The following is a 16,786-nucleotide window of genomic DNA, read 5'->3' on the forward strand; positions in this document are numbered from 1 at the left end:
AAGAGATGTGATGTGGGGGCGTTTTTCGGACTTGGAGTTGTCCTGGGTGGTGCTGCAGGGACAGTTAGTGGACATTGTATGTCCTCCCATGGCCCACTGGGTGGACTGTGGGAGAGTGTGGGCTATGGTGTGGACCATTGACCATGAGGTGCAGCGGTGCTCAGAGATGTATCGCCAAGTGCAATGAATGTCTCATGATGATGGAGAAGGTTGTTGTTATGGGGGGAGGAGTGGGGTGAGGGGGATGCGGGGTATATGGGGACCTCATATTTTTTTAATGTAACATTAAAAAAAAAAAAAGAAAAAAGAAAAAAAAGCATTCATTTCTTAGCCCTGGTCGTGCCATCGAGGTCATTCCTTCTCACTCCTTCTAATTCTGCTGCATATTCATGTCCAGAGATTTCCTTTAGCACAGGGTATGTTGTGTTCCTGGCCTAATTCTTAATTCTACCTCAGCACTGTCTATATAATAACAGTACCTGAATATATAATATTATATATTATTTTTGTGCAGTTTATTGGCATCCCTCATATAATAGAACAATTTTACTTTGTAATTAATATTAAGTCTATCAGCAGGTATTATCAGGTTTTACACTATTTCTTGTGCATGTTGATGGGCCTGAATATATCAGTAATGAACAAATAATAAAAGTAAAACCATTCTTCTACAATGCCTAGAAAAATCCAAAATTGACAGCGTTATTTTGCAAGCCAGTGTTGAAGTGAGATTTTTATATGCTGGGAGTAAGTAACAGCATTCCATTTCTAAAGTGTTTCTTACTTTTTAAAAACAAATTTATTTAATTATTTTTAATTTAATTATGATAAAATAAACATAGCATAAAATCTGTTTTTATCATTTTAAGTGGACAATTCTTTCATATTAAGTGCACTGACAATACTTTGTAATCATTTGGGTTTCGTGTTCTTTTAATTAGAGAAGTTGTAAGTTTACAAAACAATCGTGCATCATACACAGGATCCCCACACATCACCCCACCATCAACACCTTGCTTTGTTGTGGGAAATTTGATGCAAATGACAAAAAACATCATTAAAATATTCTGGGAACTGTAGTCCATCGCTTACACTTGGTGTAATTTCCCCATAAACCACCTTGTAGTTAGCACTATGTATCAGTACTGTGTATTTGTTTTAGTTCATGAGTGAGCATTCTCATTTTTGTACTGTTAACCACACTCCATTTTCCACCTAGAGTTCACTGTGTTACATGGTACCTTGCCTTCTATAGTTCACCCAAAGTGTACACGCAGTGGCTCTGTTTCATCACAGGTTGGGCTGTCATCACCTCAGTCAATTTTACATTTTCATTACTCCAAAAGGAAAAATCCCATTCCCCCTTATACCCCCGTATTGTTAACCCTGATGCAAAAAACCCACTGATGCAAAAATATTATCCTATTGCTGTTAACTACCATTCAAAAGTTAAATTAGTTGTAGTTTTCCCATGTGTCATTGTAGTCTTAGCACTTCGCAATAGTGATGTACATTTGCTCTAGCTCATGGGAGAGCGTTCTTGTTTTTGTATTAACCACAGTCATCCTCCACCTCCAGGCTCACCTGTATCATTCAGCCCCTAGGTTATCCTGTAGCTTTCTTCCTACTGACATTTATGTCCCCAGACGTCCCCTTCCAGCCACAATCCCATTTATAAATCATCAGTGTTAGTTATACTCACTATACATTGTTACCCTCAACTCTATCCATTTCCACTTAGTTACAAACAGCCTTACTAAAAATTCTACCTATGCTCGGCATCAGCACCCCCTTCTCAACCCTCGTTCTATCTCCTGGTAACCTACACTCTAGAGTTTAATTCCGTGAGTTTATTCATCTTATATAGTTCGTATTAGTGAGACCACACAACATTTGTCTTTTTGTATCTAGGCTTATTTCATTCAACATTGTATCTGCAAGGTTCATTCCTGTTGTCATATGCATCCTGACTTGATTTCTTATTACAGCTAAATAGTATTTCATCCTATGTGTCGCCATCTTTTAGCAACTATGACTACTTCTGCTGTAAACATTGGTGTGCAAATACCTGTTCACATTCCTGCTTTCAGTTCTTCTGAGTATGTTCCCTGGTAGCAGGATTGCCCCATCATGGACAGATCTATATTTAGCTCCTGTGGAACCACCAAAACTATCCTCCTCAGAGGCTGCACCACTCTACATTCCCACCAGCAGCGGAGGAGTGTCCCTGTTTCTCCACATCCTCTCCAGCATATGTAGTTTTGTTTGTTTTTAAATAATGGCCATTTTATAAGGTGTGAAATGATAGTTTGCTGTAGTTTTGATCCACATTTCCCTAATAGCTAGTGATGTCGAATATTTTTTCATGTGCTTTTTGGCCAGTTGTATTTCCTCTTTGGAAGACTATCTATTCAGGCCTTTTGCCCATTTTTTGATTGGGGTTCTTGTCTTTTTTTCATTGAGTGGTATTATCTCTTTATGTAAGATGGAAATCAAACCCTTATAGAATATGTGGTTTCCAAAAATTTCTCCCATTGAGTCGGCTACCTTTTTTTCCCTTTGTTTTCTTTTAAATGCTACATTCAAAATGGCTGCCTTTTTACCTTCTTGACAGAGTCATTTGAAGTGCAAAAATGTTTCATTTTGAGGAGGTCCCATTTATCCATTTTTTTCTTTCATTGCTCTTGCTTTGGGTATAAGGATTAAGAAACCACCACTTACCACAAGGTTTTGAAGACGTTTCCTTACATTTTCTCCAAGGAGTTTTACAGTTCCAGTTTTCCTATTGAGGTCGTTGATCCATTTTGAATTAATTTTTGTATAAGTTATGAGATAGGGTCCTCTTTCTTTCTTTCAGCTATGGGTATCCAATTTTCCCAGCACCATTTATTGAATAGACAGTTCTGACCCAGAAAGGGTGACTTTGAGAGCCCTATCAAAAATCACTTGGTCATAGGTTTAAAAGTCTATTTCTGAACTCTCAAGTCAATTCCATTGGTCAATATGTCTATCTTTATGCCAGTACCACTGTAGCTAAGTAATATGATTTAATGTCAGGAAGTGAGAGTCCTCCAACTTTGTTCTTTTTCTTAAAGATATTTTTAGCTATTTGAGGCCCCTGACCCTTCCAAATAAATTTAATAATTATCTTTTCCATTTCTTAAAAAAGGGTTGTTGGAAATTTTATTGGAATTACATTGAATCTGTAAATCAATTTGGGTAAAACTGACATCTTAATGATATTTAGTCTTCCAATCCATGAACACAGAATGTTCTTCCATTTATTTATGTCTTCTTTCACTTCTTTTAGCAATGTTTTGCAGTTTTTGGAATGCAGGTCCTTTACATCCTTGGTTAAGTTTATTCCTAAATATTTTATTATTTTAGTAGCTATTGTAAATGGAAATTTTTTCCTGACTTCTTCCTCTGATTGCTCAAAAATATACTACTGATTTTTGTGTATTAATCTTCTATCCCTACACTTTGCTGAACTTGTTTATTAGCTTTTGTAGCTTTGTTACGGATTTTTTTTGAGATTTTCTAGTTATTGGGTCATATCACCAGCAAATAGTGAAAGATTTACTTCTTCCTTTTTATTTCTTTTTCTCACCTAATTGCCCTAGTTAGAACTTCTAGCACAATATTGAGTAACAGTAGTGACAGTGGGCATCCTTGTCTTGTTCTTGATCTCATTGGGCAAGCTTTCACCCTTTCACCATTGAGTACAATGTTAGCTATGGATATTGCATATGTGCACTTTATCTTGTTGAGAAAGTTTCCTTCTAGAGCAGTCTTTCAGAGAGTTTTTGTCAAGAAAGGATGCTGGGTTTTTTCATATGCCTTTTCTGTGTCAATCAAGATGATTATGTGGTTTTTCTTCTTCGATTTATTAATGTGTTGTATTATACGGATTGATTTTCTTGTGTTGAATCACTCTTGCATATCTGGAATAAAATCCACTTGATCATAATGTATATTCTTTTAATATGATTGCATATGGTTAGCAAGTATATTGTTGAGGATTTTTGCATCTATATTCATTAAAGAAATAGGTCTGTAATGTTCTTTTTTTATAATATATTTATCTAGATTTGGTATTAGGAGGATGTTGGCTTCATAAAATGAGTTTGGTAGTGTTCCCTCCTGTTCAATTTTTTGGAAGAGTTTGAGCAAGATTGGTATTAGATCTTCTTTACATAATTGGTAGAATTCAACTGTGAAGCCATCCACTCCTGGGCTTTTTATTTTGGGGAGTTTTTGATGACTGTGTCAATTCTTTACTTGTGAATAATTTGTTGAGGTCTTCTATTTCTCCTATGCTTGTAGTAGGTTGTGTGTTTCTAAAAATTTGTCCATTTGATCTATGTTGTCTAGTTTAGTTCATGTTGTCTAGTTTAGTTGTTCATAGTATCCTCTTATGATCTCTTTTATTTCATTGGAGTCAGTGGTAAAATTCCCCCTCTTGTTTCTGATTTCATTTATTCTCATCTTCTCTCTTCTTTTCTTTGTCAGTCTAGCTAAGTGTTGATCAATTTTGTTGATCTTCTCAAAGAACCGTCTTTTGGTTTTGTTGATACTCCCTATTGCTTTTTATTCTCCATTTCATTTATTTCTGCTCTAATCTTTGTTATTTCAGTCCTTCTGCTTGCTTTGGGATCACTTTGCTGTTCTTTCTCTAGTTTCTCCAGGTGGGCCATTAGGTTTTTTTATTTTAGCTCTCTACTTTTTTAATGTAAGCATTGAGGGCTATAAATTTCCCTCTCAATACTACCTTCACTGCATCCCATTAGTTTTAATATGCTGTGTTCTTATTTTCTTTTGCCTTGAGGTATTTACTGAATTCTCTTGCAATTTCTTCTTTTTTTAAAAAAAGATTTAGGGCGGCGGACTTGGCCCAGGGTTAGGGCGTCCGTCTACCACATGGGAGGTCCGCGGTTCAAACCCCAGGCTTCCTTGACCCGTGTGGAGCTGGCCCATGCACAGTGCTGATGCGCGCAAGGAGTGCCGTGCCACGCAGGGGTGACCCCCATGTTGGGGAGCCCCACAGGTAAGGAGTGCGCCCCATAAGGAGAGCCGCCCAGCATGAAAGAAAGTGCAGCCAGCCCAGGAATGGTGCCGCACACACGGAGAGCTGACACAACAAGGTTACACAAGAAAAAGAAACACAGATTCCCATGCCGCTGACAACAACAGAAGTGGGCAAAGAAGATGCAGCAAATAGACACAGAGAACAGACAACTGGGGCAGGGGGGGGGGGAAGGGAAGATAAACAAACAAACAAACAAATAAAATCTTTATTTAAAAAAAAAAGATTTATTTATTTCTTTATTTCCCCTTCCCCCCCACCCTGGTTGTCTGTTCTCTGTGTCTATTTGCTGTGTTTTCTTCTTTGTCTGCTTCTGTTGTTGTCAGTGGTATGGGAATCTGTGTTTCTTTTTGTTGCATCATCTTGCTGTGTCAGCTCTCCGTGTGGGTGGCACCATTCCTGGGCAGGCTGCACTTTCTTTCCCACTGGGTGCCTGTCCTTACAGGGCACACTCCTTGCGCGTGGGGTTCCCCTATGTGGGGGACACCCCTGCATGGCAGGGCACTCCTTGCACGCATCAGCACTGCACATGGGCCAGCTCCACACAGGTCAAGGAGGCCCAGGGTTTCAACCACGGACCTCCCATGTGGTAGACGGGCGCCCTAACCACTGGGCCAAGTCCACTTCCCGCAATTTCTCTTTGACCCTCTTATTATTTAGGAATTTAAATAGCCCATTTAGTGTTGTTTAATCTCCATATATTTGTGAATTTTCCCTTTTTCTGCTCCTTAATTTCTAGTTTTATTCCATAGGGATCAAAGAAAGTGCTTTGTGTAATTTCAATGTTTTTAAATTTATTGAGATCTGACTTATGACCCAACATATGGTCTCTCCCGGAGAAAGATTCTTGAACACTTGAGAAGAATGTATATCCTGCTATTTTGGGTTGTAACATTCTGTAAATATCTTTTAGGTCTAGTTATTTATTAAATTATTCAAACTCTGTCTCTTTTATCCTCTGTCTAGATGTTCTACCCATTGATGAGAGTGGTGTACTGAAGTTTCCAACTATTATTGTAGATATACCTATGTAGATATACCCTTGTTTTGCTTGTGTTTGCCTCACATATTTTGGGGCACCCAGGTTAAGTGCATAAATATTTATTTTTGCTATTTATTCCTAGTGATTTGCTCTTTCATTACTATAAAATTGCCTTTTTCATGTCTTATAACAGTGTCTGTGTCTTTTGATTGAGGAGTTCAATTCATTAACATTCAATATTGTTACTGTAAAGTCATTACCTACTTTGACATGTCTTTCTGTTGCTTTTCTGTTGTCATGTCTTACTATTGTAATTCTTTTACCCTTTTAGTTACCCTTACTAATAATCTTCATTCCTACACTCTTCTCCAAGTCTCTCTTTCCTTCCTTTTCCTTTCAGGCTGCAGTGCTCTCTTTAGAATTTCTTGTAAGTCTAGTCTCTTGGTGACAAATTCTCTCAGTTTCTGTTTATCTGTGCAGACTTTAAACTCACCCTCATTGCTGAAAGACAGTTTTGCTGGATAAAGAATTCTTGGCTGGCAATTTTGTTCTTTTAGTATCTTAAATATATCATAACACTGCCTTCTTGCCTCCATGGTTCCTGATGAGAAATCAGAACTTAGTCTTATTGAGCATGCCTTGTATATGATGAGTTGTTTTTCTCTTGCTGCTTTCAGAATTCTCTTTGTCTCTGGCATTGACATTTGAGTTCAGATGCTCTGTACTCTAATTCATTTATTCTGTCCTCAGCCAATTTAAATGTGTTGTTACAAGCCTTTAATGTATTTTTAAAAAGATTTATTTATTTATTTATTTCTCTCCCCTTCTCCATTGCCCCCCCACCCCAGTTGTCTGTTCTCTGTGTCTATTTGCTGCATGTTCTTTGTCCGCTTCTGTTGTTGTCAGTGGCATGGGAATCTGTGTTCTTTTTGTTGTGTCATCTTGTTGTGTCAGCTTTCCGTGTGTGTTGCACCATTCCTGGGCAGGCCAAACTTTCTTTCACAGTGGGCAGCTCTTCTTATGGGGCGCACTCCTTGTGCATGGGGCTCCCCTGCACGGGGACAACCCTGTGTGGCAGGGCACTCCTCGCATGCATCAGCACTGCACATGGGCCAGCTCCACATGGGTCAGGAGGCCGGGGGTTTGAACTGTGGACCTCCCATGTGGTAGACAGACGCCCTAACCACTGGGCCAAATCTGCTTCCCTCTTTAATCGCATCTATTGTTTTTCATTCCCATTAGATCTGTTACTTTTTCTTGCAAGTTTTCAGATTCTTCTTTATGCTCACCCAGTGTCTTCTTAATATCTTTTATCTCTTTAGCCATATTTTCCTTCAACTCCTTGAATGGATTTAGGAGATTTGTGTGAACATCTTTCATTAGTTGTCTTAAATCCTGTATCCCATCAGGATGCTTAAGTTCTTCCTTTAACCATATCTTCCTGTTTCTTAGTATGGCTTGTAATAGTTTGCTGATGTCTAGGAATCTCTTTATGTTGGCAATTTATCCAATGGTAACATTCTCTCTCTTGCCTAGAGGTTTTGTTTCATGGCTTTTCTTTGATTTTTAGTTCAACTTATTCTAAATCTTTAAAATTGCCCTTGTTAAGTTACTAAGACAGGGTCAGGGACCCACTAATGGGATGCAGACCCAATCCAAGGCTGTCTGGGGATAGGGACATGAGAGACTCCAAGAAGCTTTTTTCTCCCTTCACTTTTCTGGCCTGCCAGCAGATGGTGCTCTTCAGTGAACCGTCCCACAGAAATGACTCTTTCACACTCCACTTGCTTGTGTTTCTGGACTGGCAGAGCCACAATCCAAAGTGGGCTCCTGTTGTGCAAACCCACTGAAGAGAAACCACTCCCAGCCCTCTGCCACACCCTCCTTTTTCCTGGGAAGAACATATCCATTTCCCTCTCAGTTGGTCACGTCGGGCCACAGGCTTTACTCAGGCTGTTTGCCTCGAGGGTGGGGGTGGGTGCCACTCCCAGCCATGGGGGTGAGTATCTCATGGTTTTTGTTTTGGCCTCTTCATCTCTCCCTCCCGGACGATGGCTCGGCACTCTCCTGATCTACAAATCCCCAAAGCAGCTCCCTCTCAGAGCTTCTGCCCTTCCTCCACCATTTTTGTAAGAGTGTTGAGCCCTGCTGTCCTTACTCCAATGCCATCGTCCCCTCCATTGTCCCTCATTTGGGTTTGAGGTACAGTTCTGAGGAACAACTCCACTGAGGGACACACCTAGAGACTTCCAGCAGATTGCCAGGAAATGGTCCTTCTTTTCCCTACGACTCTATCCCAAGCCATTGAGGGAATTAATGGCCCATTGGTATTTACATCTTTTTACATATTCACATTTTTGCTATCTTCCCTTCTAGAGAGAAACTGAAATAAGACATTTACAAATCATGATATAAATTTGCTATTAGGATTTACTATTATTGTTTGCTTGGCTGATGCGTTAGAAGAATATAATATGCTTTGTGTTTTATGGGATAATGCCATTTTAGATTGCATGATATCTTAGCATATCCTCTAATGTAAATGTATTATTTACTAACAATATGTGCATGTTAAAAAAATAATTTTAGAAGACAATAGCTTAGATAAAACACAAATGTTTTCTGGTGCCATTAGCTTAGTGTCTGATTTTTAATTATTTCTTTCCCCAGCAATTCTTTGAGGTAGAAGAAGAGAAGGCTCCTTTGCAAGACTCAGTTTCTGTCAAAATTAATGTTTTGTCACGAAAACTAAAGGAGAGAGAAGAACTTATTAAGGCATTAAAAGAGGAACTAGAACAATATGAAGACAGTGCATTTCAAAAATTTGTAAGTTTCAAAGGCGAAGAATAGTTAATTTTAATATATGTAAATAAATTAATAATTAGCTAAGAGCTTGGGTTAAGAATAAGGGAAATTCAGTTGATTCACTCTCTAGTCCCCAAAGCAAAAACCAGTCCAACACTTTCCCCCTCGATGGTACATTCTAGAAAACCCATAGTAGTTATAAGTAGGATCAATTTAAATGTTCTTAATTTTTAATTTATAATAGAAATAAAATAACCTGCTTTTCACTGCAAACATTTTCCCAGTCACAAAGAGAAAATACATAGGGTTGTGTTGTTGTTGTTGTTGCTGTTGTTATTGTTTTAAGATTTATTTATTTAATTCCCCCCCTCCCCTGGTTGTCTGTTCTCTGTGTCTATTTGCTGCGTCTTGTTTCTTTGTCCGCTTCTGTTGTCGTCAGTAGCGTGGGAAGTGTGGGCGGCGCCATTCCTGGGCAGGCTGCACTTTCTTTCGTGCTGGGCGGCTCTCCTTACGGGGTGCACTCTTTGCACGTGGGGCTCCCCTACGCAGGGGACACCCCAGCATGGCAGGGCACTCCTTGCGCGCATCAGCACTGCGCATGGGCCAGCTCCACACGGGTCAAGGAGGTCTGGGGTTTGAACCGTGGACCTCCCATGTGGTAGACGGACGCCCTAACCACTGGGCCAAGTCCGTTTCCCTGTTGTTGTTTTTTCAATTCTGAAGACTCCCAAATAGTTTGAAAGATGAAAAGCTAACTTCCCTCAAGTCAGAGGAGCCCCAGAAGCCAACCTGAAACAGGATGACTTTCGAATCGAAATGTCAAGAAGGAAAACGTTTCCCCAACTCTCCCTGCTCAGAGGGCCCCAGGAGCTGCTTTACTGCTTACACATGGGATTGATGGAGGCTGGGTGGGGGTGGGGAGGTGCGGATTGGTGAAGGAGAGAGAAAGGAGGGCCCGAACTCCTGTCCCAGAGAACTCAAAGGGCTCTAGGCAGCGTAGACCCTGAGGGCGAGTCCCACTCATCTCAATGTAAGCCCTGAGCCACCTGCTCTCTTGGGTCCAGTCACAGTCTAGAGACAGAGGGTCTCTGATTATTAGGTTCTAAGAACAAGAAGATGCTGGGTTGATTAAGAGAGGCTGGCGGAGATGCCGAGATCCAGGAGTAATAAAAATCTACCAAACGTCAACCAGCAGTTGCTTCACCCAGAGGATCACTTCCCACAGTCACAGACCTGATTCCAGAAGAGACAGCAGTGCAGGTACACACATAGCTTTGTGCCGTCTCCCAGCTACTAGGGCAAAGATGGGGTGTGAGCCCATGGGAGGAGGTGGAGCTTTAAATGCTAACAGGAAGAATCAAAGGTGGGAATTAAGATGTGTATATAATGTGTAATTATGTGATAGTAATGTATTGATAAACATGTTTATGTCTGCACATATAAATATTGATGTGTGCATAAATCAATAGGCACAAAGAAAGTGTGGAAAGTTATACATCAAGGCATTAACGCTGGTAAGAAACACTTATGGATTGATGATCCTTTTAAATTTTATCTATGGTTCCTCTCAGTCCTAAACTAGAAATCTTATTCAAAAGTGCACATTATGGGAAGCAGACTTGGCCCAGTGGTTAGGGCGTCCATCTACCACATGGGAGGTCCACGGTTCAGACCCCGGGCCTCCTTGACCCATGTGGAGCTGGCCCCTGCGCAGTGCTGATGCGTGCAAGGAGTGCCCTGCCACTCAGGGGTGTCCCCCGCATAGGGAAGCCCCACGCACAAGGAGTGCACCCCGTAAGGAGAGCCACCCAGCGTGAAAGAAAGTTTGACCTGCCCTGGAATGGCACTGCACACACGGAGAGCTGGCACAACAAGATGATGCAGCAAAAGGAGACACAGAAACAAAGTACCTGCCGCTGACGACAACTGACAACAACAGACAACAACAGGAGTGGACAAAGAAGAATGTGCAGCAAATGGACACAGAGAGCAGACAAGGGGGAGGGGGAGGCTGGGGGGGAGAGAAATAAATTTTAAAAAACCACAAAAGTGCAAGTTATAAGAGATAAAAGAGTTTGATCAAGCACCATGCTAAAGGACCTGTTTACCAATCTGTGAAGGAGTATTTGTTTTGTTTACTTTGTTAGGATTTGTTATGTTCTTAAGAAAAACAACTGGGCACTTTCTAAGCCATGTAATATTAAGTATCACTAACAAATACCTAATAAAATTGGGTATTAATTCTTTTTATATGTTTAGATTGTTTTGGAATAGGAGGCATACCCAGTTATTGTGTTTACTTTTCTTTAAACTTCTCCTGGGTATCTACAAATATTCTTATATTTTGGAGAACCTAATTCAATGAAAAAAGGCAAAAAACTATCATAACTTTGGCTTTGAATGTTGTGCTGGCCAAAGTCATTCTGCAGAGATGTGGTAAGGGAGTTTTGATTCATTTATTTCCCACCTGTGAAATGGAAAGTGAGACCTGCCTGACCAAGGCAAAGGGTTACAAAAAGGATGCCTGTTGTGCTGAGTTCTCTGAAGAAAGCCAGCATATAAATTCTAGTTATCATTAATAGAGGAAGCGCAAGTTCTAAGGACCATCTGGTTTACGGTCCGGGAGATGGACTGAACACAGACCTCTGTGCTTAGCCCAGTCGAATACTAGAGCTCCTTCCGCCAACTAAAGGGACCCTTGGTGACACGCTGCCATCTCTAAGGGCTCGCCACAAACTCCCAGCTCCTCTATCTGGATGTTCTGGGAAAAGAGCGATGATGGCCAGCTCTTGTGAGGGACAGTAAGTGGGAGGCACCGTCCTGCTTGTGCATAAGCCCAGGGTGACATCCAAAATGCCCTCATGCCCAAGCAGACTACATCAGAATTTCTGTCAACACCATCAGATTTGAAGAGAATGAGGGGCCTCTGATAGCTGGGTGTACAGGTTCCTCCCACCTTCTGGGGACCCCAACAAAAGGAGTGTCCCTCGTTTCTTGTCTGGGTGGAAGGCAATGCAGAGCTGTGCTGGTGTACCTTTCAAGAGCACAGATGTGAACGCCACAGAAGCAGATCAAGGATTACATAAAATAAACTCATGGAAAATAAGCTTTTCCCTTCTCTAAGCCCTTTAAATTCTAGATGATGTAGCTGCTTTTTGATTTGAAAGTTCATCTTGTCCAACGGCCCCCTCTACTGGTCTAAAACAAACCTTGACACACCCAGTATCCGAAATCAGATTGAGAACACAGAATTTAGAGAAACAATTTGAAAATTACAAAACAGCAAAGGAAATAACTTGGAAAAAACTTTAAACAAAACAAGCAATAGGAAAACATTTTTTCTCAAGGATGATAAAATAGCAAAAATAGCTTTACGGCTCATAAGTAGTCAGAGTATCTTTCTCAGATCTTTGACAAGAATGTAATAGAAAAAGGAAAGTCTAATATAATTTAATAAACAGCTAGCTTACATTACATTTATTTCAGCATGGAACTCAGGCAAGGGAGCTCTTCAAGTTACCGAAGATCAGAACAGAACGGACTTTTTTTGTTGCATTTTCCCAGAGCAACTTTACGAAAGGGGGTGAGCTTTTCGGGTTTTGTTTGGTGGGAAACCAAAGTGAATTAACTGCACAACACTGTGGTTATCAGGCTTCAAGCTTTATGCCAACAAATCCTTTTGAGAACATGAAGGAGCTTAGCCTGTCTGGATACATACGCAGAAACGTCTCTGTGTGTGTATGTGCTTTTGCGTGTGTGCGCGCACATGTATTTTAATTTCAAGTGGAGTTGTCACTTTGAATAGACTTTTCGTGTTTCTTTCGTACCCCCACACAGAGGAGCCGTGCAACCGCCTTGCACCCGCCTTCCATGGGTGAGCATGTCTGCTTGTTGCTGACAACTCCGAAACAGAGCTGTCATTCAAGAACGTCAGCTCTGCAGGGCCCCGCAGCCCCAGGGAGCCTCTTTGCCGCTTGTCACTCATTGGGAAAGCACCTGCTCTTCCCCCTGAAACTGTCATGGGCATGCATGCAGCAGAACCCCATTCCCCCCCCACCCGGGATCACACGGAGAGGTAGACAGAGGCTGCAGGGGCCAGAGCTCGCGGAAGCGGCACACCAAGTGCTCTCCACCAGCTCTTCTCAGCTTTGCTGTGTTTGCCTCACCTGGGGGTCTTGCCAGGTCTGGGGCGGGGCCTGAGAGCCTGCATTTCCAGCAAGCTCCAGGTTTGAGCAGCAAGGCCCACCCGCTTTCAGCACTGCTTCTTCCAAGATTCAGTCTGGGATTCTGAGGCCTGGGAACACCTTCCGTTCTGCACGTTTTGTGAATCTTCACCAGCAAAAGAGCACAGAAGCCGATTAGACTGCTTGCCCACTCTATGTGTAATTAACAAGGAGCAGTTGATGTTTAGGGAAGCGCCTGAGTTGTACTGATTTTCCCAATAGGATAGGAAAACCTTACGCTGGCAAGTTCCTTTATGCATTTAAAGTTCCAGAATGTTCACAGAGCATACACTCTCTCGTAGAGATCGCTCCGTCTCGCTCACCACCTTTTCGCCATCCCCTTCTTCCCTACCCTTGTGTTACTAAGACAGTTTCTTTTAAAGACGCCTCACGGTTTCAGCACGCCAAAACCAGTGCCGTGGGCAGATGGTAGGAGGGACCCCGCCACAAAACCTGCTGCTCAGAGTGGAACAGATGACGGGAGCGGCAGAGCTGTCCCTTTGTTCATTTTGCTAATGAGTGTCCTCATTGCTGTGGGAATCTGAATAGCTAATTACTTGCAGTTCCTGCAGCTGACAGATGGTGGGGACAGAGCTAAGGGTTCACCTCCCAGGAACAGGGCTGTGGGCGGCTGTGGGGAGAAACACCCTTGCGTTCAATGTGTTTTCCTTGTTGGAGGCTTTCCTATGAGATTTTTAGAAAACATGTTTAGATGTTAGCTGCTACCACTTAACACATTTTACACACCACCTGATTAATTCAAATAGCTCCCGTTTGGCTTATGATAACGGCTGGTCAGGTCATGCACTGGATGCTCATCGCCTGCCCCGGTTAGGAAAGGTGGGTTAAGCCCCGGAGGCCATATTTCCTTTAAGTCTTTTTAGTCTATAGACACGTTCTGTGATGCTTTCCAACTGAACAATGCTGGACAAGAAATAAATGACTGGGATTCTCCCCTTATCAAGAAAACAGTCTTGATTATTAACTACTTACTGGATTTGTTCTTATTACTTAAGAGTGAAGGAGTGGATGTGGCTGAAGCGGTTGAGCGCCTGCTTCTCACACGGGAGGTCCAGGGTTCAGTCCCCTGTGCCTCCAAAAAAGGAAAGAAACAAGCAGCAAACAAATGAAAAAACAAATCAGGGGAGCAGATGTGGCTCAGTGGTTGAGCTCCAGCTCCAGGTTTCAATCCCCGGCCCTGGTACCTCAAAAATAATAATACATTTAAAAAGAGAATGAATTGGGCTAAAATAATTCGTTCGGAATGGGAAGTCAAAATCATGAAGATTTATAGTGGAGCTTAATGCAAGCTTTAATAAAATTATTTTAAATATTAACTTTGATATAACTAACTTCATAAGTAGATTACTCAATTTTTAAAAGTATTAACGTAGTACAAAATATTCTAGCTATTTCTTTTCCATTCAAACCATTATGATCACAGAGGAGAACATTTTAATAGTCTACTTCCAGATAGTCCCAAATGTAAGTAAAAGTATAATTCCAGGAGGATATTGAGAGGCAGGGTTTTTGGCTTTGTTTTGAGGGAGATTTTATTCTTGTTTATTCACAGGCATAAAAACTACAAAAAGTGTAGTTTATAATTACCTGAAGATTACTTTAAAAGTTAAAACTATTTCTGGTTTTGGTGGAGATTTTGAAGCAAGGTATATAGAGCCTTCAGTCTCTTCTAGCACAATAACAGAATGATTTTTATGCATGCTTTTTAATATTTTGAGACAGTATATTCTGTTTCATATCCCACTGTAGTTGAAGAATAAAATTCTGCACCCACTTCCACAGTCCATCACATCTTAATTTTTTTAAAAATGTGGGGCAGTAAAATCTAGACAGCCGTAAGGGAATATATTCAGAAGTTTTCAATAGCTTTGAAACAGACAAGAAGAAGAAGAAGGAAAAAAAAAGAGTCGCTGTCCCAACAAGCTTCAGTTGCGTAAGAAAAAGACTGCACCATAATGGACGTGGCAAGATTTAAACAAAAGACACACATAATAAAAATGTAAATGAGTTTGCTTTCCTAAAACTATAACTTTAAAGTCTTTTGTTGGACGTTATCCTGAAACCTTCTTACAAGGTAATCGCTGTTTGCATAGAGATTTAAACCCAAGTCTTCAATGGCATTAAACGGCTGCACGGCCCGAGTGTGACAGGCATGCAAAGCCACGTTAATGTTCAGAATATGAATTGCCACTGGGTGGTTCCTGCACCGAGCAGAAAACCGACTGTGTGGATATCCGTGTGCCTGACGGACGCCGTGCGGCTCCCAGCCTGGAAACGCCACCGCCTTGACATGTGATGTGTTCCTCTCGACACTGGCAGCGCTCGCAGCTAATGCCGGGAGTGCCACAAAGGCGGAGACCCCCCTCCGCACCGTGCTCGCTGCCACCCCCCGGTGCTGCCCGGCCACGGGCCCCCAGCCTGCCTGGTTACGGCGGCCGGCGCTGCAGACACACGGGGGGAAGTGTGGGTGGAGGGCCCAGCTGCCTCCCCGGACGCGGCCTCCGTAAAGAATTGACCTTGATGATGAGGGCAGACGAACAGTATGATATGCATTATTCCTGTCAATAAAATGTCCCCATGGGCTGTGGTCTTTGTACAGAACGCGCTGCAGCCTTTCTTCCCGCGAAGCACGGCTTAGCCCCTTCCCTTCTCGCTATTCATATTGTAAGTGTGTAATAGAATTCAGAAAATTATATGATAGCTCTTCTGTATCTGGGTTGTCTTTGTGCCGCATATTCAAATCCTTGGCTCCCTGCTTAGAAATATGGAATTCCCCATCTTTCAGGAAACCCTTGCCAGAGAGGCCAGCTCTTTAAAAACCATCCCAGAAAAGGAAAGTTTGGAATGCAGAGTGGAAAATGAGAGGCTGCTTCAAGTCATTGCAGAGCTCGAGGAAGAACTGAGAATCAGTCTGAAAGAGAATTCAGAATTAGGTAACATTTTGGAGTCGGTTTTGAGAAAATCTACACGATAGCCATGCCATAAAATTCGTAAATGTTTGTTTTTACCAAATGTTGCACGTGCACTTAGTTATCTGCGTGCCTGTTTACATTTAGAAGATCAACCTGAGGGCCATCCTTGATTCTTACTTAAGATATTTTATTTATTTAAGAGTTAAATAAATCACTATTGATTTGCTTGGAACAAGGGTATCTGCAGTTGTACTCCTGAGCTTTCTTTTCAAGCCAAGCAATAGCGTTTGTAAAAACATGCCAAGCAGTGCTCTACTTCATTTACGAATCTTAGAAATGGATAAAACTTACGCTGATTTCTGTTTCATATGCTTAACTGACCATCTAAACTCTGTCGTGTTTAGATATGTAAGTGTGCGCTCTGAGATATACTTTGTGGGGAAATAACCATTCAGAAAATTATGCTACTGCCTGCTGCTTAATTTTCTTCAATTTCTGAGGCAACTTTTAAACACAAATTTGTAGTCTTTCCACCCCCATCATGAATCCCGAATCCCATAAACACTGATTGGTAGCAGTTGCACTTACATGCCCACGTGGGATTGCTTCAAGGGATTCGTTCCCTTTGCTATGATCTTTGTACATTGGTTGATGATACAGTGTTGATCTTAATCTGCAGTGTGGAAAACAGTGAGTAGTGGTTGAAAGATTCATAGGGAAGCAGGGCAAAAGTCAGCTATATGGCAGTATCCCTGGA

At 41.6% G+C, this 16,786-nt stretch overlaps 1 protein-coding gene across 1 annotated transcript in view; it reads left to right on the forward strand.

Moving 5' to 3' along the window:
• Positions 1-16,786, forward strand: part of C5H10orf67 (chromosome 5 C10orf67 homolog) — a 185,246-nt gene that overhangs the window by 47,630 nt on the left and 120,830 nt on the right. Inside the window, exons 5-6 of the mRNA XM_071215493.1 lie at positions 8,739-8,894; positions 15,903-16,050. Of these exons, the coding sequence (XP_071071594.1) occupies positions 8,739-8,894; positions 15,903-16,050 (304 nt within the window). The remainder of the gene's footprint in view (positions 1-8,738; positions 8,895-15,902; positions 16,051-16,786) is intronic.

This window comes from Dasypus novemcinctus, chromosome 5 (genome assembly GCF_030445035.2).
Source record: "Dasypus novemcinctus isolate mDasNov1 chromosome 5, mDasNov1.1.hap2, whole genome shotgun sequence".
Lineage (NCBI taxonomy): Eukaryota > Metazoa > Chordata > Mammalia > Cingulata > Dasypodidae > Dasypus > Dasypus novemcinctus.